The sequence below is a fragment of the Ceratotherium simum genome, chromosome 10 (genome assembly GCF_057802395.1).
Source record: "Ceratotherium simum simum isolate JZ-2026a chromosome 10, ASM5780239v1, whole genome shotgun sequence".
NCBI classification, from domain to species: domain Eukaryota; kingdom Metazoa; phylum Chordata; class Mammalia; order Perissodactyla; family Rhinocerotidae; genus Ceratotherium; species Ceratotherium simum.
The window spans coordinates 10,685,926-10,707,682 of NC_141909.1; the positions used below are offsets into that span (position 1 = coordinate 10,685,926).

At 36.0% G+C, this 21,757-nt stretch overlaps 1 protein-coding gene across 2 annotated transcripts in view; it reads right to left on the bottom strand.

Moving 5' to 3' along the window:
• ITGBL1 (integrin subunit beta like 1) overlaps positions 1-21,757 on the bottom strand; it is a 1,366,350-nt gene that overhangs the window by 19,014 nt on the left and 1,325,579 nt on the right. For both annotated transcript variants that reach the window (XM_087435888.1, XM_087435887.1), the window contains exon 7: positions 3,124-3,240. In XM_087435888.1, the coding sequence (XP_087292014.1) occupies positions 3,124-3,240 (117 nt within the window). The remainder of the gene's footprint in view (positions 1-3,123; positions 3,241-21,757) is intronic.

The following is a 21,757-nucleotide window of genomic DNA, read 5'->3' on the forward strand; positions in this document are numbered from 1 at the left end:
ACTATGCCCCTCCGAGCAATAGGCCTGACCATCAGGAGTAAGGATTCACAAGCAAATGACAAGGAAGCAAAAAATGTACTCACTGGAATGTGTAAAGATATGTGCATAGGCGCTAAAGAAGAATCTATATCGCCTGCACTGTCACCTGGGCTGGTTAGTTCAAGCAGCTCCCGTGAAGCAGGAGAAGGTATGTGAAACAAATTGTTGTTACCTACAGACAACTTTTAAAATACTGGTATTACCCTAACCTCAAATCTCTCAAGGACATTATTCAAATATCAAAGTGAAACTTAAGAATAACAACGTAAAATATTTTCAAGGAAAATTTCCAGGACTTGTTTCCTTCACACACTTGAAAAGTATTCGGAGATCTTTTGGTCAATAAAATGTTTTCCATATGAAATTAAATGCACAGGTGATTTCTTAGAGATGGTTGCTAAAATTTAAGAAAAAGCATTGAGAGAACTCATCCAATTATAGTGATCAAAGATGCTATGCAAATCTGGCTACTATTTGTCTGCTGCTTGCAGGGTGGGTCTCTTCCTTGAGCTCACAGGAGTAGCAGCAAAGTTCTCCCTAAACGTGAAAACACATTCGTCCTTTGATAATGAAGTTCCATGGTATCATCGATATTAGGTAAGATGGACCACCTAGGAATTAATCTCTAAATGTGTGAGTAAAGATCTCCCAAATTGTAACCAAGGATATGCCAGGAGGATAAGGTGAATCAGCATGTCTACAGTTATTGTCTAAGCTGTTGTGTTACATCCTATATAAAGAAAGGTTGGATTGGATGCTCAGCAAAATCTAGATACTGTTAAAGAATAAGAACGTGCTGGTGTGTCTGCTGCACTATCCAGAGAAGATACTCAGACCACCTGGCATGAGAGCTGCAGTCCTTTGGCAGGTATATTTTGGCGCCTGCAGTCACGCGCCACCAATATCATCCTTACTGTTTTGGTGACTCCTACCTGGGGCCACCTGGGGTTCTCTGCCCCAAGGTGTTCTCCAGCCACAGAAGCCTGCTCTGATCCTGTACCCGTGAGGCACGCTGGATGTGGCAGGGGAGTTAATGTCTCCTAGAAGCAGTCCTCAACCAATGACTGGTGGCTATATGAGAATTATGTGTTTTCCTTGGGCTCCCAGAGTTTCATCCCCCATACTGGGATGAAGCTCCAGTTGACCAGAGCGGTAACTGGACTGATAATACAATCTTAACTGGCCACCTTCCCTTTCCTGCCACACTTTGCCACTCTCCCACCAGTATCTCCTTCACCTTTCCAATAAATTACTTGCAGCCAAATTCTTATCTCAGAATCTTACTTTCCACAGGCTTTCTCTACAAAGAGTTCTAGTCTCTGGGCAATTACATGTCTTATTGTGTATCAAGTAATTGGTGTTCTGGTTGATATACTGGTCTTTTACTAGCTTGCCTAATGGAAGTCAGTTCTCCGTGTGGCAGAGATAACTCTGGATAGATGGACAAAATACAGAGTGTAGACATGCAGAGTCAAGAATTAGTCTAAAAAATTATCACTCGGTGAGATGCTTTCTCACTTACCCAGTAAACGTTTGATCTCATCTAACAGGGGGATATATAGATTTGTGTTCATCCTTGATTTCCTCTCCAGAGTTGGAGAGAAGAGAGATTCACTAAGGGGAGAGTGGTATATAATTTAATGGGTATGTAGATGTAACAGGTTTCTACAATATCAACCATTTCAACCAAGTCGCCAGAGCAGATGGGCAAGGAGACCCATGTGAGGTAGACTGCATGTCAGAGAGAAAATGACGATGATAATAAGAGCAAAGACATGCATACGGTACTTGCTAGGTGTCAGGAAGGCTTTATACATATCGTTGTGAGAATTAAATGAGTTAATATATATAAAGTACTTAACAACAACAACAAAAAAGACTATAATTTGCTTAGATATTTCTGGTAACTAACACCAGTGAGGGGAGAATCTAAACTAAAAAGAATATTGACATAAAGTCAAAACAGTTTGATGTCACTGTGGGGAAAACTGTAGTAGAGAGTTCTGTGAACTGAACGTCAGAGCTCAAATCCTGGGTCTGCCATTTTTTGGTTATGAGGCATTAATGCCTGGAACCTCACTCACTTTTCCACTTGTGAAATGAAGAAAGTAGGAACAATCTCTTAGCGTGGCTGTCATGAGGCCTGCATGAGAAACACCACCCGACACAACAGTTGTTGAAAAGGGCCTTTTCCCTCGGCTCACAGAGAAAGGAAAGAAGAAAGTGTTTTTGATTAAATTGCAAATGTTTTATAGTTGTTTAGAGAGAGAATAGATAGAGAGATATACAAGGATATCAGATAGATGATAGAGATAGATGGTGTCCCCACTGTTGATAAGTTGTACATGCATTTTGGATTTTTTCCCAATAATAGTGCCCAATTGCATTATGATAATTATTTTGAAGAGATACGGTTATACTCTTTTAGTATGATTCCACAGCCAGATCACCTCAATTATACTGGAAACCTGGAAGGAAGTGTAATCAGCAAGCATCATCTCTACAGTATGAAGTTTTGCAAGACTGAAATATGAGGATAATTTTGACCCCATTCCCTCTCCTGGACGAAGCTCAGACTTTTGCTGACTACCCTCTATCTGCCTCATTCTTTCTTTGCACTGTTTATTATTTTCAGCAAGGTCTTGTTTGGGTCTCAGAGTCATCATGGAAACTGAGTGTATGTCTCTTGCGATTTCATAACTAAACTTAGAGTGTAATCTTTCTGCTTTTTTGTCAAGTCTGTAGGTGATACTTACTTCCCCTATCAGATTTTGTTAGTAGGATAACAAAAATCATTTTAAACTGTTCAGTTGCAGCAAAGCCTTTCACTACCTTAATAGGACTTAGTTTGGTCTCAACAGTCTTTTATCAATAGTGAACTGTGTACTTTCACATACCCCTAAATCAAGAGTTCAAGAAAACAAAAGTCATTACAAACCTAATTGTATATTGCTTTTAGGTCTAATTGTATATTGCTCTTTATCTTCTTTTTAACAATTTTTTTTTTTTAAAGGATAAGTAGAACAAGAAAGGCAGGTGAAGCAAGTTGCACGCAGGGAACTGAAGGCTGTAAGAATGGCTCACCTCCGCAGACCACCCCGTCCAGGTCTTCACAGCGGCGATCGTCACACTCGCACGTCCTGCCATACACCCTGCGATCTCCTGGGGGGTAACAGGTGCATTTGCCACATTCACATTTACCTGCAAAATATCAGGCGAGAGCACAAGTGTTAGGAGATCACAGACTCAGCCAGGCTTTCAAAGGAAACGAGCACACTGTTATAGCCAGACCTCACGGTCCAGCTCCAGGCTGTACCTGATAATAGTTCAGCAAATACCTCTTCTTACCTCCCTACGGCAGGCTGAAGGTCAAGCCCAAATGCCAGTGAGGTCGGGAGCTAACGTGACAATTGCTGGCTCAGAAGTCATTCACATTTACTACTTTCCACTTTTTGTTTCATTCATCTTTGAAGAATAATTCAGTTATTGAAATCTCTGGGTATTTCATATGCAAGTTAGTTTGATGATACCATTTAACATAATTCAATAAATTTTATACATTTTGACATAATTTAGCATAATGTGGTCATTTTAAAAAATATTTTTATTTTGGGTCTATCTGCCACATAAGAAAAAAATGTTCATAGGTACATTTCAATGTGATATTTTAGTGATTGTTTGGCATCAGTTTTACGGTTCCTAGAATTCATTGTAACATGGAACATATTTAAAAGCACATGACCCAAACATCTTTATTATTCTTGACTTAAAATTTAAAAGTATAAACATTTTTTGGAATGAGTTTGGTTCATAGTTTGGGAATTCCTTAAGTATTATCATTATGATGACTTTCATCATTATTTCTTGAGCTGTAACTATGCATCAAACACTATAATTCCTCAAATTCCATCATTTTGTTTTCATCATACCACACATTGACTAGGATTACTACTATCATTTGACTAAACAGGAAACAGAGACATATTGAGGCCAAGTTACTCTCCATGGTGAACCAGCTTGTAAGGAATAGATTCAAAATTTATAGCCATTCTTGTCAACCCTAAAGTTTGTGCACCTAATCATTAAGCCATAGTGCATCCTAATATATTCATAATGCAGCACCAGGAGGCTGTATGAGAATGTATATTCCTTTTGTCTGAGAAATTGGTACTGATTTGCCAGAAATTCAACTGGGTCACTACTTGGAGACATCTGTTACTCTCTGTCATTAGCCCAACCATCATAATTACACACCCACTGAAATGATCATAAGATGCTTCAGGGCTGACCCTGCAATGTTGTTAGTCATTCTGTTGCTGCATTTGTATCTTGTTAAAGAAGTTCTGAGTTGGTAGATGATGGGGGAAAGAAAATTAGTATTTAGAATCATATAATTTCAGAGCTATAATTAAAGATAATCTAATGCAGTGATTCATAATCTTTTCTGGCAGAAGTGGTAGGCTCACGATCCTTTTGAGAATCTGGTGAAAGATATGGCAATAGATAGTGTTGTTCTGGCTGCCCTTCAACAAGTCTCTCTTTCTACTTGGAGGCGGTTCCAAGTTCAGCAGGATGCAGACGCCCTCTTCTTCCCCAATGATATTCCCTCTTCCTGTGCCATGGCAAACAGAGCAGGGACACACCACACACCCTTAGGCTAGGCTTTGATTCTTGAGGGTAAAAGCAAAGGCACATGATCTGTGGCAGAGTGACAAGTGCGACAGCATAGCAGCGAGTGTCCAGGAGTGGTGGAGCTCGGCACACAGCAGCTGGAGTTGAAAAGTGAGGGTGGCAGGGTCTGGTTCTTGGCAGTGCCTTGCTTCCCTGCGGTGCTGCAGGAGCTGACTGTCCAAGCTGGCATCCTGAGCCTAAGCCCTTCTAATCAAATTCTTTTCATCCCATTTAATGAAGTTGGTTTCTGTTGTTTGCAATCAAGAACTCTAACTGGCAGATCACAGATCTCTCCCTGGAAACATAAGCCAGCACATATTTATTTCTTGTAAAATGTCAGGAGGGTCCACGGCTTCCCGCAATTTATTTCATAGGTGAGGAAGCTCAAGCATGCTGAGGCTAAAAGATTTGCCCAAGGCCAATGAAATAGACATTAGCAGTGTTGGTGCTAGAACCCAGATTTTCTGAGCCCCAGTTACCTTCTGGTGTCCATAAACATGCTAGCCCTTATCTTGGGTGGATGTGTGAATGATAACAATAATTCCGACTGTGGAGAGAAAGAGACAAACTATAGGACCATCAGCAGTATGGCCAGGTACGGTTAACTAGCCCTTCATGAACAGATGGGGGAAACATCAACCACGTTATTCTCGAGAAGTAATACCGTCCCAGTTACACAGACAACATCGATTTTTAAGTTTGAGGCATATGTATTTATGGTGACAATTTTATTATCATTTTAAGGCATACAGGAAGTTTCCTGAATATGCATTATTGGTTTCTATGCCTCTTTGGACAGGAAGAACTCAATACTGGCATATGTGTTCAAATATCTACATTTCACTGTTTACATCGTGGATAGTCTCTATCTTAAATTTCTTCTATTAAATTGGACAGTAAAGTGTTAATAATTGTTCCTAGGTACATTTTTTTCCCTGATAAATGGTAATTCAAAAACTTTTTTTCAAATATCAGAGAATAATTAGCCATTTTGCAATTCTTTTTTTTTTTTTTTTTGGCCTTGTATATGTTAGAGTTTTTAAATAATATATTAAGGCAACTATTAGCTGGAGTAACTTTATGGATGAAATCCTAATATAGTTTATAGGATACAGTAGCTTCTGATGGAAAGGTAAAAAATCACACATCAAGAAAGGCTAATTTATTGCAGACAGAAATGTAAAGAAGAATAAATTCTTCATGCAGTCCACATTTCTAAAGTGCATGATTTTGCTGTCTCAGTTCACAACTTTGATCCGGTCACTACCAGGACATATACCTGCCAGGTAAATTTCCACTCACCCTTCAAGATCCAAAGTAAATTTCACCAAATCTGTGATGCTTGCACCCTCCTACTCATACACCTTCACAAACACCAGCAGTATTAACTGCACTTCTCATATGTCCTCGTAATGTTTGAATCAATATTTATTGAATGGATGCACTAAACAATAATCGCATGTAAATAGTTTAGTAATAATCACACAAGGCATGAGCTTTAATGGTAGGACTTAAATTTAGAATACGATGTCTCTCCTGGAATACATATGCATTTCCAATTGACTGACCATGTTCATTTGTGTTTCCCACAGTTTCATCAATGAAATATGTCCCATAACAAATTCATCATATTTATTCACAAACCTACTCCTCTTTCTGGGTCCTTTTATCTAAGAGAAAGTCACCATCATCTAATTGGTCACCAAATCTTAAAAAAACCTGATGATGTATTTGATTCCTTCCTTCTTTTAATTAACTATTCTTCTCGTTTCAATTTGAAATTTCCTAAAATCCACTTTCTTAAAACATACCTATAATATGTTTTGCCTATAATACCTAATTACCTAAATACTTATAATACCATAATCCTCTTTCAAGAGATAATTCCATGTGACCTTCAAGGCAGAGATCCAATTCCTCAACAGAGCTCTCCACACTTGGTCCCACTCGCCTTTCCAAGCATATATCCAATGTTCACAATGCACTCATGCTCAGAGACTTTACTTGCGTTCTTCATTTCTTCTCTCTGTTGTGCACTCCACCATTTTCTCTATAAAATCATACCTAGTGATCAACAGCCAGCTGGAATCTTACCTCCTCTATGAAACCTTCCTTGCCATCCCTGTCTGGTTATCTGGCAGAACTGCTCCCTCTCTCTGATTCCATAGTACTTTGTTCACATCACTAGTAGATCATTGAATGCAAGCTTCATACTAGATAAGTAGTACATGCCTGAACCCTACCATAAATAGTGAGTTCTTCATGTTCCAGACTGATGGTGAGATCTATATCGTGTTAGCAGCCAGCAAAGTTCTCTGTTGATGTAGTAGGAAACACTGACATACAGACTGTTTTATTGCCTTTTTTTTAAATAAGAAATTGAGTCCAATCTCTTTCCTTTATTTACTAAATGATATTATTATTTCAATGACTATTTTAATGCTATGAAGATATAACTGTGGCTTCTCAAATGACTATCAAATTAAAATTCTCATAAGTAAGAATGAAGGGTAATGGAAGCTTGCATGTCCAGCATTAATAAGTGTCATTTTATATAACAAATTGAGAAAAAAATCTAAAGAAAGATATACTCAAAGAAATACAAATAAACCAAGTAATTCTTAAAAATACAATTCAGGAATCGATGGAGAGGGTAGAAATAACTGTCTGAGAAATTAATGCAGTCAACATCATCAATATTATCCAATCAAAACTTATCTGAAATTTACTCTGCACTGAGTCTGCCCACTCCTATTAAATTTTAATAAAGCAGATAATCTTTAAACACATACACAAAGTCAGTCCAATGACATCATTTTATAAGGAACTGCAATCCCTATGAATTATATTTTAAGGCTTATTATACTCTAGCAAAGAGGAGTAATGAACCAAGGCAGATATCTAGAAGTTCTATTAAAATAGATTTTACTTAACCATTTCAAATTTGACGCTTAACTTCTATAAAATAAAGAAAAACTCTAAATCAAGACACTGACAAAAGGCAGAGTTTATAGCTCTATGCACAACTAATCATTTCAAAAAATAAAATAGGGGCTGGCCCCGTGGCTTAGCGGTTAAGTGCATGGGCTCCGCTGCTGGTGGCCCTGTTCGGAACCCAGGCGCGGACCGACGCGCCCGCTTGTGAGGCCACGCTGTGGCAGCATCCCATATACAGTGGAGGAAGATGGGCACAGATGTTAGCCCAGGGCCAGTCTTCCTCAGCAAAAAGAGGAGGATTGGCATGGATGTTACCTCAGGGCTAATCTTCCTCACAAAAACAAAACAAAAAAAAACCCAAACAAAATAAATAAATAAAATTTATCTCATTTAATATAAATTTACATTTTCTCATAACCATTAAGATAGCTAAACATCTTTCAAAGATGTATATATGTTTGCCTTGGAATACATTTTCTACAAGTACTAGATTAAAATGTAAAACCCTGATGCATTTACTCCAAAATATTTCTTATATTAAATTCAACAAATATTGATTAAGAATCTATTTTATGTGAAGCACTTGATTAGATATGGGAGTATAATGTTAAACAAAAGATATGTAAATCTGTAATTTCTGCTATCCTGTATAGCTTATTTCATTTCACTAAGTATTAACACCAAATAAAAATGTTGAAGAAGGATATTGCCAAATATTAAACACAATTATTTTGAGCAACATTACTGACTTCTTTTCATAATTAAAAATTTATTATTATAATAAAATTGAAAGGTCAAAAATTTTAAATATTCATTTTAATGGGAAATTCATATGGTCAGCAGACCTATGAGAAGATGCTCCCCTCTTAATCATATGGGAAATGCGAACTAAAATCACAATGAGATTCTATCCCAAACCAATCAGATTAATAAACATTTAAGAACTGACCGTAGAAAGATTTGGCAGTGATTTGGAAACACAGTGCACTTTTTTTTACAGCTAGTGAAAGTATAAATTGGTAGACTATTTTGGGAGAATGTTTAACATTATCTAGTAAAGTCAATATGCATAATCTATGAACCAGCAACTCAATTCTTGGTTATATTCCCTGAAGAAAAGTATACATATTTGTACCAGGAGATATTCCAGAATAATCATAGCAACACTATTCCTATAGTCTCAAAGGAGAAATGTCCCAAATGCTCATCAATAATAGGATAGATAAATGTCAGTCAAATTCTTAAAACACTGTACAACAGCTAACATGAAGGAAGCACCACTACTTGCCACATCGTGCTTGAATCTTCAAAACATAATGTAGAGTGCAAGAAGTCAGCCACAAAATAACGCATATTGTTTGGTGGTATAATTTCAAAACAGGCAAGTCTAAAACTACCATGTTTGGGCATATATATTTAGCTGGAAAACTTTAAAGAAAGGCGTAGAGGTGATTACCATGAAAGTGAGAATAATGGTCATCTTTTCAGGGGAGGGCGTATGCGGTAACTGAGGAGAGGCATGGGGGCACTCTTGGGATTCTGGCATTGTTCTATTTCTGCACCTGGGTCATGGTTTGGGGTGTGATTACTTTATAATGATTCATAATGCTATAAATTAATATGCTACATACTTTTCTGGGCATAATGGATGATTCCAGAAACAAGGCTGGTATAATCGGTGAGCCATGTTGCAAAAATAGTCAGTCTCTTTACTTAACTCATTACAACTAAATAAATTCCCAATGGATTGAACACTTAAATATAAAAGTTTAAAACATAAAATACTAGACAGGAATATAGGAGGGAGTTTTCATAACCCTCAGGTGGGAAAGGCTATTCTAAACGTGACAACAAACCAGAAACAGAAAGGAAAACATTGATAAATTCAACCATAAAATATTCAATATTCAGTTTATTTAAAGCAACAAATAACATAAGCAAGACTGAAACATAAACAATAAACTGAGACAAAATCTTTGCACAAATAAGACAGATAAGTAAAAATTACTACATACATGAGCACATATATAAATAACCAATAATGTACACCCACAAGAAAAATACACCAAGGACAAAAATGGATCATTTATAATAGAAATAATACATGATGATCATTATTGATAGTAAATTATTTATATCTCTTAGTAAATCCCATGGAAATAAACTGCAAATTTAAAATAATTATACTTTGTTGGGAAGTCACCTGGTTCATTAAAATACTTGAAATTTCTGAAATCTTTAAGTTACTAATATTTTACCTGACATAGCCTGGAAGAAACTCTCATTTATGGTTTTTTGGATTCTGCCCACAAGATGCTGCAAGGTATATGCAGACAAAATATCATTATTGTAATACTAAAGCAAGAGAAAGTAGGACTTTCATTCTACATATAGCATAACTCTGTACCACTAAATTATAAGATGAAATAAAAAGAGTAGTTTGAAACCTTTTTAAAAGGTATATTGTCTCATTCACATTTTTAGAAATTGAAAGATCAAAACTTTCTTTAGTAATTTCACTAGTTTTCATCCCTATTAACCCTGCTGGAGTGCAGCTACAGTAGAAATAATCATTTAATTATTTCACAAAATTGGAGATTGTTAGAGACAGAAAAATCATGGAGGATGCTCAAGTCCAAGTAGCCCCGCAATTTACAGATGAGGAAAATAAAGCTCTGAGAGTGAGATAGTACGTGACTTGCTCAAGGTCACACAGTGAACAGGGGATCCAAAGGTCGTCTCTCAAGGTCACAGAGTAAGGAGGGGATGGGAAGGTAATCTCTTATTCCTCAGCCATTTCTATAGCTACTGTTATCTGCCCTTTATAATAGTTAAGAATGCTTAGGTGACTGTTTTCTAATGAAAATGGAGAGACACCAGGAAGCATTGCCTGAAGAAAAGGTGTTAATCTCTGGTAGAGGCTAATTTTCTGAAACTGGTATAAGGCCAACTGTGAAATTGTGAAGACAACAACCTTTGTTTTTTAGGCTATATATGTCTTTCTCCTCATCCTCTTCCTTTCCCTCCTAGTCCTCCTGTTGACCATCTACTCCCTCCCTTGCCCCCAACCACTCTGCACAATATCACACACACACACACACACACACACACACTCACTCTTTCTTCCCAGTATTTCTTTTCTTCTTGGATTCCTTTTTTGCACAATCTTAACCATGACAAGTCTCTCAAGCTTTAGAGCTTGCCTTCTCCTTCCCTCACTCTCTTCAAACTTCTCTTTTAAAGGTCTCATTTCCACAGGGCACAGCCTTGAAATCAGCAGTGAGTAGTTACTCCATGCTAGCTGGGGAGATACAAAGATAAACAAGGCAACACTACCACTAGCCTCACGGATTAACAGTCAGGAGACAGTCCTCTGATTAACTAACTGGGTAAAAGCATACTTCATGAGGTGTTAACAACCAATTAAATCTTCTCTTCTCCATTACCACCAGTAACATGATTGTGCATTTGTGAAGGAGTGAAAATCTGGAATTTTCAGACACCACATGGTAGATGTGTGGACCTGAACTGTGACTGTTAAAGACTGAAATCATCTCCAGAAGCTGCAACTGAAAACAACACACACACACACAAATCATTTCTACCTATATGCTCACATTTGAGGTGTCTAGCTGGAGGATGATTTTAACTTCCTTCAAACTACACCACATAGAGAACACACATGCGTTCTTGCTCAAGAATGGATTCAACCAGGCTCATCAACCTTGAATATCTGTATTAATTTGATCACTCCCTCAGTCATTCATTCAACAAACACACTGTGAATATCAACTATGAGTTAAGTATCATGCTAGATACTAAAGATATAAAATTAAGAAGGATGTTTAAAAACATGGAATAGTAGAGGGAGTAAAGGTAAAATACATGAGCACACACACCTTGTAGGCTTAGAGAAGGTTCCTGGCAAAGGTGACTTGGGGATGAGTCTTAGAGTGTTTGTTAAATATCAACCAGGCAAAAGGGAAAGGAAATAAGCTTTATGGCACAGATACAATTAAAAGCATACACTTTAATAAATCTGGATTTTAATCTTTGCACATCTACCATTAAATATGATTCCTTGGAAGAATAGGTTAAATATCATTTATTGTGGTTGCATAATGGGAATAATACTAATAATAATACTGATAACATAGGATTATTGTAAAGGCTAAATGTTCTAAAGCATATAAAGTACATAGTACAGGGCCTGGCCTATAGTAAGTGCTCAATAAATACTAGATATTATTATTCAGATTTTTATATAAAACACATGTTGCAAGACTTGCATTTCAATTACTCACATAAAATCTTTTCCTTTCTTTTCTTGTTCCATTTCTCTATTAAAAAAAAAATGTATTTCCTGATCCAAAACGAGGTTATTTAAGAAGAGCACTGTATCATCAAATGCACCTGCCAGCATGGTAACAGCAGGCACACTCTCCATGACCTTATTTTTTTTCACTTTTTAAAATGGTAAAACCCACAGTTGCAGTACATGCTCAATAGTTGGAGAGTAATTAGAGGCTCACATAAAACAGAAAAGAGATTTGCACTTTACTAACACAGTCTTCTTTTGCCTAAAATAATAGGTTTACCATAGCAACCTGATTGAACTAGAGAAAGCTCCTGCCAAATGCATCATAAGTTCCCTTGAAATTTCTGTGAGAAGGAATTAAACACTTGAGAACTGTAACATTCTGTACCATTTCATCTAAGTACAAATATTTTTTTTTGTGAGAATAAAGTAATCTTTCATCAGACATTCGAAAGTGAAGAGTCACCTTTCACCTTCCATTTCAAAATGGGCAGTGAGACCTCTTAAAATCCAAGCCACATTGACATTACAGATCAATTGCTAGCCAAGGAAGAATTGCTCATGACTTTTTAAAGCATGGATAAATGTCAGTCCTTCTGTTGGTGCTTTCTTAGTACACAAGGATTAAAGTAATCAGTCATGGACTATGTGCGGAAATAAGGCATTTAAGCAAATGTTGTACTAATATAATTTTCTGTCGTCTGCCCTAGAGTGTCTAAAGTTGAAAATGGGAAATGGGAGCACCAGGCCTCACTTTTCTCCAAAGGTTTTCCAAGTTATCGAGCTAAACATCACAGAGGAGGTCTATTAGACCTCTAAATTAGATTATCTCAGCATGTCAACCTTAAGATAGTTTCTATAACAACAACTAAAATTACTCAAGATTCATTTTTTTCTAACAAAAATTCTACAAATTACTGGTAACAATATCACACATTTACCAATATAAATCAGAAACTAAGCAACAAGTTCAAGGTTAAAAAGTCAGTGAATGACGTAGGAAATGTGGAGCTTAAGTAATTAATCAATATGGCCACCATGAAGCAGCCAATATCGATCAGAGTAAGAATCTCCTTCTTCCTAGCTGGTAAACGCATCGACTGGACCGTGGGCAGTACCTTGCTTCAGAAACAAGGTTTTGGTATTCTGCAAACATAAATCCTATCACATCCAGGCTTATCTTTGGTATTGACTTTAACGATTCCATCCTAGGTTATAAATAAACATATGCAACTGTAATACACCATGAAGGACTCTATGGGATAAATGCCAAAGGAAAGACAAAGGCAACAAATGCTATTTACCAGTGAAAGAGAATGCTGTGGTTGTTAGAGAAACATTTCTATAGAAAGTGTTTCTTGAAGATGAGTTTATCTGAGCAACAAAGGGGTAGGGTGGAATCAGCCCAGTCATTTTTAAATTCTTGCTTTTTGTCCCTTTAAAAATTTCAGGGGCCGGCCCCGTGGCTTAGCAGTTAAGCACGCGCACTCCACTGCTGGCGGCCTGGGGTTCGGATCCTGGGTGCGCACGATGCACCGCTTCTCCGGCCATGCTGAGGCCTCGTCCCACATACAGCAACTAGAAGGATGTGCAACTATGACATACAACTATCTGCTGGGGCTTGGGGGGAAAAAAAGGAGGAGGATTGGCAATAGATGTTAGCTCAGAGCCAGTCTTCCTCAGCAAAAAAAGAGGAGGATTAGCATGGATGTTAGCTCAGGGCTGATCTTTCTCACAAAAAAAATAAACAAATAAAATAAAAATAAAATAAATAAATAAATAAATAAAAATTTCAAAAGTGTGAGTGAATACATCACTTCCTTAATACACATTTCAGGAATGCTAATTAAATTGATTTGAAACAAGTGTGGACTTTCTTGCCACATAAAGGATAATTAGCAAATTTATTTTACAAATTGAATAATGAAATCCATATAACAATAAATAATACATTTTTCATCAACAAGCTAATCTTTAAAAATTAAAAAAAATGCCATAAAGAAATATTTTCTACTAACTTATTTTTTATTATTCTTTGTTTCTGAATCTACCAATATTGATTTCCCCATATGATAAAAAATTAGAAAGAACATTGCATATATATATACAAGTGTATACATACATGAGAATGTATGTGTATATGTACATTTAAATTTGAGGGTGATGGAACTCCATGGGAGCAACTTATCCCCAAATGGTTCATGTAAAAAAGCTCTTTGTACTATTCTTAAATCTTCTAAGTTTGAAATTATTTCAAAATAAAAATGTTTTAAAATTTAAAAATATGTGTAAGTAAAACTCCAGACATAATTTATCTATGTAGCTAAATGGTTTTTTAAAAATAAAATTTTATCAATAATTATGTATACACTTACCCACACATTTTACATTCAGTTTTGGAAAACATTCTATAACAGTACATTCAGGATTTAAGCCAATTTATTCAATAAAGTGTTGTCAAACATATGCGAAGCCTGGGAATTGTGCAGCCAAAGATACCAGAAATTCAATAAACTTAAAATTTAAGGATATAATACACTTGTTTTAACTTTGCCATTTTACAGCACATTTAGCATAACCAGGATTAATAGATAAGAGGTACAAGGAAACAGAGTTTAATATACTGTAATAAATAACATTCTACCCATCAGAGTAGTCCATAATGGAGTGTACTGCCATAGTAGGAAGTAAGCTCCCATCACTGAAGAAACTGAAGCCAAGAAGGTAGTCTTTGGTAAGGATTAAGAGTTTGTGCTCTGGACTCAGAAAGACCTAAGACAGAATTTAATATCTGCCAATTATATGGTCTATAATCTTAGGAAATAACTAAACCTCTCTATTTAAAAATTGTCAGAATTGGGAATACCTACTTAATAAGTATGTTTAAAGAGATTGGAATAAAAATCTACTTTTTAAGTATTACTGTTTGGAATTCCTAATACCTAAGTACCACTGTGATATTTGTTTGTGGCACAATATTTAAACATTCAAAAAAATTAAATAAATATACAGCTTAAAAATAAAAGACTTTCACAAGTAGATCCATATATGTTATAATTTTTTATTTTTTATATGATTGGAAGCAGTACACCATCTTTTCATAGCTAATATATTTACCCGTCAATATGAACTTCCACTTTCTTGTTTTTCTATACTAATAATATGGTAACTTATGGTTTCTAAATTAAGTAAGGCTATTTCTTTAAAAGGTATTTTGTACTGATATTACTTTTCAACAGACTCCTTTTGCACCTGAAAGTCCTATCTCCATTTTGTCTCTAGCCTCAGAAATAATTTTTGACTAGCAAAAATTCAATATATAATATTAAGTCAAAGCTTCCTAAGGCAGCCTGGATTTAAGTGGCCAAGATCCTAGAGAAAAAGGAATGAGGGAAGTGAGTTCTACCCTCTAAGCAAATAATCTCTTTCATGCATTTATCAAGTCTGAAACTTTTTAGGGCAAGAGGTTGAAATATCCAGCAGAAAGCAACACATAAAGATGAATAAATTAAACAGAGCTTTTGGCTTTTTCATCTGGATGGAAAGACAGCAATTGGAATTCAGGGAGCTTTGAGAAGGAGGGCACTGACAAACATCACATAAACATCCCAGTTTTTCACTTTAGAAATCATTTCCATCCCTGATTAGATTTAGGTTATCTGCCTTTCTACATATGTCTTCCAGAAAAAAAAGTAAATTATCTCTTCAAAGAAGATAACATCATTCACAAAATTCTATCAGTTTTATTAAACAATATTTATACTTAATAAAAATAATGACAGGTATGTCAAGCGATATGACAGAATGAGCAAAAATGAAAGAGAAAAGATGGACAACAGAAAGAGATCCAAAAATGATAGAGGTGACCAAGCTGGAATTCACAGTCATGGACTTTAAAATAACTATGATCAATATAGTCAAAAAACTATAGTACTAAATGGAAAAATTCACAAGTATCTGTAAAAAAAATCAAATGGAAATTCTGAATTTAAAAATATAGTAACTGAAATTAAAAACTGAATAAAGAGATTCAATGGTAGATTAGACACAGGAGAAGAGAGGATTAGTAAACTGGAAGATAGGTCAGTAGAAAATATTCACATTGAAGCATAGAAAATAAAAAGAATGAGGAAAAAAAGACCATAAGAAACACACTAGACATAAAATAATATCTCATGTACCTAACTGGGTTCCCAGAAGAAAAGATACAATGAGGCAGAAGTAATATTTTAAGAGATAATAAACAAGACACTTCTACTAGTGTTGTCATGGGCTGAATTTTATCCCCCCAAAATTCGTATGTTGAAATCCTAATCCCCAGTAACTCAGAATGTGACTATATTTGGAGATAGGATCTTTAAAGAGGTAATTAAGATTAAATAAGAGCATTAGAGTAGGCCCCAATTCTGGTGATTTTATAAGAAGAGAAGACTAGAACACAGAGACACACAGAGGGAAGACTAAGTGAAGACACAGAGAGAAGATGGCCATCTACAAACCAAGGAGAGTGGCTTCAGAAGACATCAACCTTGCTGACACTTTGATCTTGGACTCCTAGCCTCCAGGACTGTGAGGAAATAAACTTCTGTTGTAAGCCACCCACTCAGTAGTACTTTGTTATGGCAGCCCTAGCAAACTAAAACAAGTACCAAAAGACTTTAAGTTACAGATTCAAGAGGCTTCATGAAGCTTAAAGAGAAAAAATAAAAAGAAAATCACACACCATAGCTGAGACACAGCATAGTCAATTGCTAAAAGACAAAGAGAAAATCTTAAAAGTAGTCAGAGATAAAAAGATGCATTACCTTCAAAGGAGAAAACAAGAAGATTAACGATTGAATTACCAAAATAAATGCTTAAGCCAGATGGCAATGGAATGACACTTTAAAATTCTGAAAGAGACTGGAAAATTAGAACTCCAAGCCTAACAGAAATACTCTTCTCATTTGATGACAAAATGAGAACATTTCCAGACAAACAAAAACGAAAAGAAGTTGTGAGCAGAAGAGCCTTCTCAGAAGAAATATTAAACAAAAATATTAAACAAAAAGTTCTTCACACAAAAGGAATATGATCCAAAACATAAACACTAAAATAAAGAAATGTAAAACAAAAAGTAAATATACTGTAAAATCCAAATGAAAAAAGTCTATAGAATTAAAACACTGTCCTGTAAAGGTCAAACTAAGTCTAGAATTTAAATATTATGATGCTAGAATAACCTTGACAACAAAATCACACAAAGACATTACAGAAAAAGGATGTTACAAACAATCTCTCTTACGAACTTCGAATTCAGCAATTTGCAAACAGAATCAGATCCAAATAGGTTTAGTCTAGGATTAAAAGGTTGGTTTAACATTTAAAAATCTATCAAAATATTTCATCACATTAACAGAAAAAGCATTTTATCATCTCAATAGATGCCACTACACATTTGATAATATTCAAAACTCCTTCATGAGGAAAAAAAGTAAACGAATAGAAGGTAACTTCCTTATTTTGATGAAAGTAATCTAAAATAAATCTATAGCAAATATCACATATAGAAGTAAAATACTGAAAACATTTTCCCCAAGACTGGGAGCACGAAAAGAATATCCACTATCTCTATTTTTAATCAACATTATACAGACAACTTATCTAGTGCTCTAAAGCAAGAAAAAGAAATAAAAAATGTAAAGACAGACAGAAATAACAGTCATTATTCACGTACAGCATGATTATGTTGGTAGAAAGTCAAAAAAACCCCACATATACACTATTAAAATTAACAAGTAAATTTAGCAAATTCATAAGACATAAGTGGTTAATACTTAAAAATTTAGTTGTATTTTTATTTAGCAGGAACAAACATTTAGACATAAAATTTTGGGGGGGGGCTGGTGAGGAAGATTGGCCCTGAGCCAATGTCCATTGCCAATCCTCCTCTTTTTGCTGAGGAAGATTGTCCCTGAGCTGACATCTGTGCCAATTTTCCTCCACTCTGCACATGGGATGCCGCCACAGTCTGGCCTGATAAGCAGTGTGAAGGTCCACGCCCAGGATCCAAACCCGCAAACCCCAGGCCGCCGAAGGGGAGTGTGTGAAATCAAACACTAGGCTAGCAGCTGGCCCCATAAATTTTTTAATAATGTAATTTTTTGTGTGTGTGAGAAAGGCTGGCCCTGAGCTATCATCTGTTGCCAATCTTTCTCTATTTTGTATGTGGGATGCTGCCACAACATGGCTTGATGAGTGGTGTATAGGTCCGTGCTCATGATCCAAACCCACAAACCCTGGGCTGCTGAAGTGGAATGAGTGAACTTAACCACCATGCAACTGGGAAGGCCCCAATAATATAATTTTTAATAACAGAAAAACATAAAATGGGGATACTCATGAAAGATGTCAAGACCTCTAAATAGAAAACTATAAATTAGTAAGTAAAGTTAAAGAATATAAAAATAGAAGGAAGGGTATACCATGTTTATAAATTAGAACCTTAATACTATTAATTTTCCAGCAATTGATGTATAGATTTAATGCATTCCTAGATCTTCAGGTAAATTAATGGTATATAAATGAAAAAGGATAAAAATAGCCATAGCATTGCTATAAGAAGAAAAATGGGTGGAGAAATTATAACGTTGGATTTTAAGACATACTATAAAGTTACAGTAGTTAAGAGTATATTGCTGGTAAAAATCAGACAAATGAAACAATAAAAAATACTGGAAAAAGACCCATTAATATAAGGCCACTTGATTTACGACAAAGGTGACATTACAGTGCAGTGGGGAGAGGTTGATTTTTCAATAAATGGTCCTATCTAGCCTGGGCTAGTCACTTTTGCTTTTCACAGATTCAGTTTCCTGTTCTAAATGCAAAGCTGTTGGACTAAATGATCTCTAAAGTGTCTCAGACATAATCACAGAATTAGATTCATATACCTGCACCAACTGTAGCTATCAGTTCTATGTTCTAGTTAAATGTTCCAAATATGTCTGGTCATGTTGTATAATTTGTTAGATTCCAATGGTAGCTACCATGGTATTACTTGTAATTTTTTCTCAAAGACTATTACTATGCACTGCACATATAAAAATCATGCTAATTTATTCATCTTCTATTTAAATATTAAGATTGAATATTTAATCACAAATAGAAAGCCAACTGCTTGTGGTTCCTTTCAAATCAATTTCTTTTCTAGAGAAACTAAGATAAACACTTCCTACCATTGGCCAGGAAGTAAAAGTAGTTAAGTATAGAAATACAGCTGAATACAATGAATATTGCCGGTAAAAGCAAAAGACAATAGTTAAAAGTCATGGAAACACTTCAGAGACTATGGGAAAACATACAAGAAAAATTCCTTGGCCATCTTTTTCACTATTTCAAGATAAGTAAATAGAGGAGAGACCATAGAGACTTTCGTGGATAAACTTGGGCACCTAGAAAAACTGAACGATGAGAAAATAAAGGAGGGTGCTTTATGCTCCCTAGACTCTACCAAATAAGAGGAGATATTCCATTTTGATAACAATATCAAAGGGCTAGTGTAGAGATGGAAGAAGAGAGGAAAATATGCTTCCAATTATAGGAAAGAGGAAGAGAGGAGGGTGTTGTCGAAAGAGAAAGAACACTCAACACATGATTATCTGTCTACATCGGCAATGGAAAAATGTCAGAAAATAAAGGTATTTGAAATTCAGGACCTTCATGCAAAGCCCCACATCTCCCTGACTATAGAAAATGTAGGATAAATTGTCATTTGCTTGAAATAGGACTCGAGCTTACTTTGAGTCCCTTCATGTTATGAGTTAAACTGTGCTTATGTATCTCTCTCTTTCAAACCTTCGATGAAATCAAAGACGTGAATACGGAAAAACAAAAACAAAACAAAACAAAATCATATGTCATTGCTAATTGTCAAAAACATCCATGCCATTGTTTGAAAAGCAATGTCTTCTTTGAAGTTACAGGAAATGGCAATATCAGCTCTGCAGTGAAATGACTTTTGCTTTCACCTGATGATTATCAAAAGAAACAGACTATTCAATCAGTCTTAGCAATAATAGTTCACATCACTACTGCAAAAGCTATTCAGGGAATGAAATGAAGCAATAAAAGAGAACAAAGAAAGGCTAAGCAATTAGATGTTTTAAACAGTGATAAGCTCTACATCCCACCAAAAGCAGTGTCGGAGGAACCCTGATTACTTTCATCTTGAGTCGTCTTTGGCTTAAATACATCTGATTGCCTGAGAGTCCAAAGGATTGATGGCTTGGCCATCGTGTGTTATGTAATGAGACATTGCATTAACTCCACTGGGAGTTTTAATTTGTATATTCTTTCTTTTTTGCCAGAAAATGACAACTGCTTTGTGGGAAGTGTAGTTAATAAACATTTTAACCTTATTCTCTTCTAAATCTGTTTCTTGTTTATCTTCCCCTTAATTTGCAATTTTATTTATTTTTTGGTGGGGAGATGTGATTTTAATGTGACTTTTTATTAATTTTCACTTTTTGAAATAGCATTACAAAAGATATATTACAATGAAGTACACAATATAGAGGCTTTAGCTTCTAGCAATATGAAGAGCAAATAACATATTGTACTTAAAAACAAAAGTGTTTGTTCCATTGCTGGGGTTATGGGAAGTAATGTATTTCTCCTAGAAACCCCAAAACAAAAACTACGAGCTGGCACAAGAGCAAGTACCATGAAAGGGGTCCTGAGAGTAAAAGCTGATATCAGCATTTCAAGTCAAAAAAGTGGAGACGCTGAACTTGAGACTCCTTGAGCAAACTGGGGCCCCTGGAAAGAGGGCTAAACAGAGACAAGATCAATAATAACCTGTGAGAAACTAACACAAATCCTCCACGAAAGAAAGAGTCCTGAATTCAGCCTTCAAGATTTTCCAGAGTTTAGGATAAACCACGTATAAATTCACAATTGAAGACCAACAAATGCACACACAAGGAAACAAACCACCATGAGTGAAAGTCAGTGAAAGCAATATTTTTTAAGCTCTGTGCTACAGACTGGATATTGTCTAATTACCCATCTTGCCATCCTTTTTCTTGACTATATTTGTTATAGTTATTATAATACCTGTATCCGATAATCTCAATAACCGGGTCATTTATGAATCTGTTTCTATTGTCTGTTATTGTTTCCTTGGTCCTGTTTCTTATTTCTTTGACTGAACGTCAGAATTTGTATATGAAAAGATTACAGAGCCCCTGGGTGATAGTCTTTTCCCCCGAAATAGTTCACCTCTTATAAGCAGATAGAGCAGTGTGTCTCATCCTGGGGAAATTTGGCCCCCCAGGGAACATTTGGCAACATCTGGAGACATTTTTGAGTGTAATGACGGGTTGGAGGTGCTACTAGGGTAGGCCGAGGCCACGGATGCTGCTAAACATCCTACAAAGCACAGGACAGCCCCGACAACAAAGAATTATCCAGCCCAAAATGCTAATAGTGCTGCTCCTGAGAAACCCTACATAAGGGCAGATTGCCTTAATCTAATTGAGCTCACCTGAGGCTGAGGTGCATTTATCCCTTGGTTACCTCTCCCCCTCCAAGAGGTCCAAACACACTGGCCTCTGTGCTCATGCACACACATACAAATGCACACATACATGCTCACGTGAAAATTACCTCACCAAAGTCTACACGTCATCCTTTAAGACTGATCATTTTCACCTCCTGTAAGAAGCACTGCCTGCCACTCCTTCAACTCTCTACTCAGTCACCACTTAAGGCGTGAGTAGGTATCACTAATGGCAGTGCTCTAGTCTAACA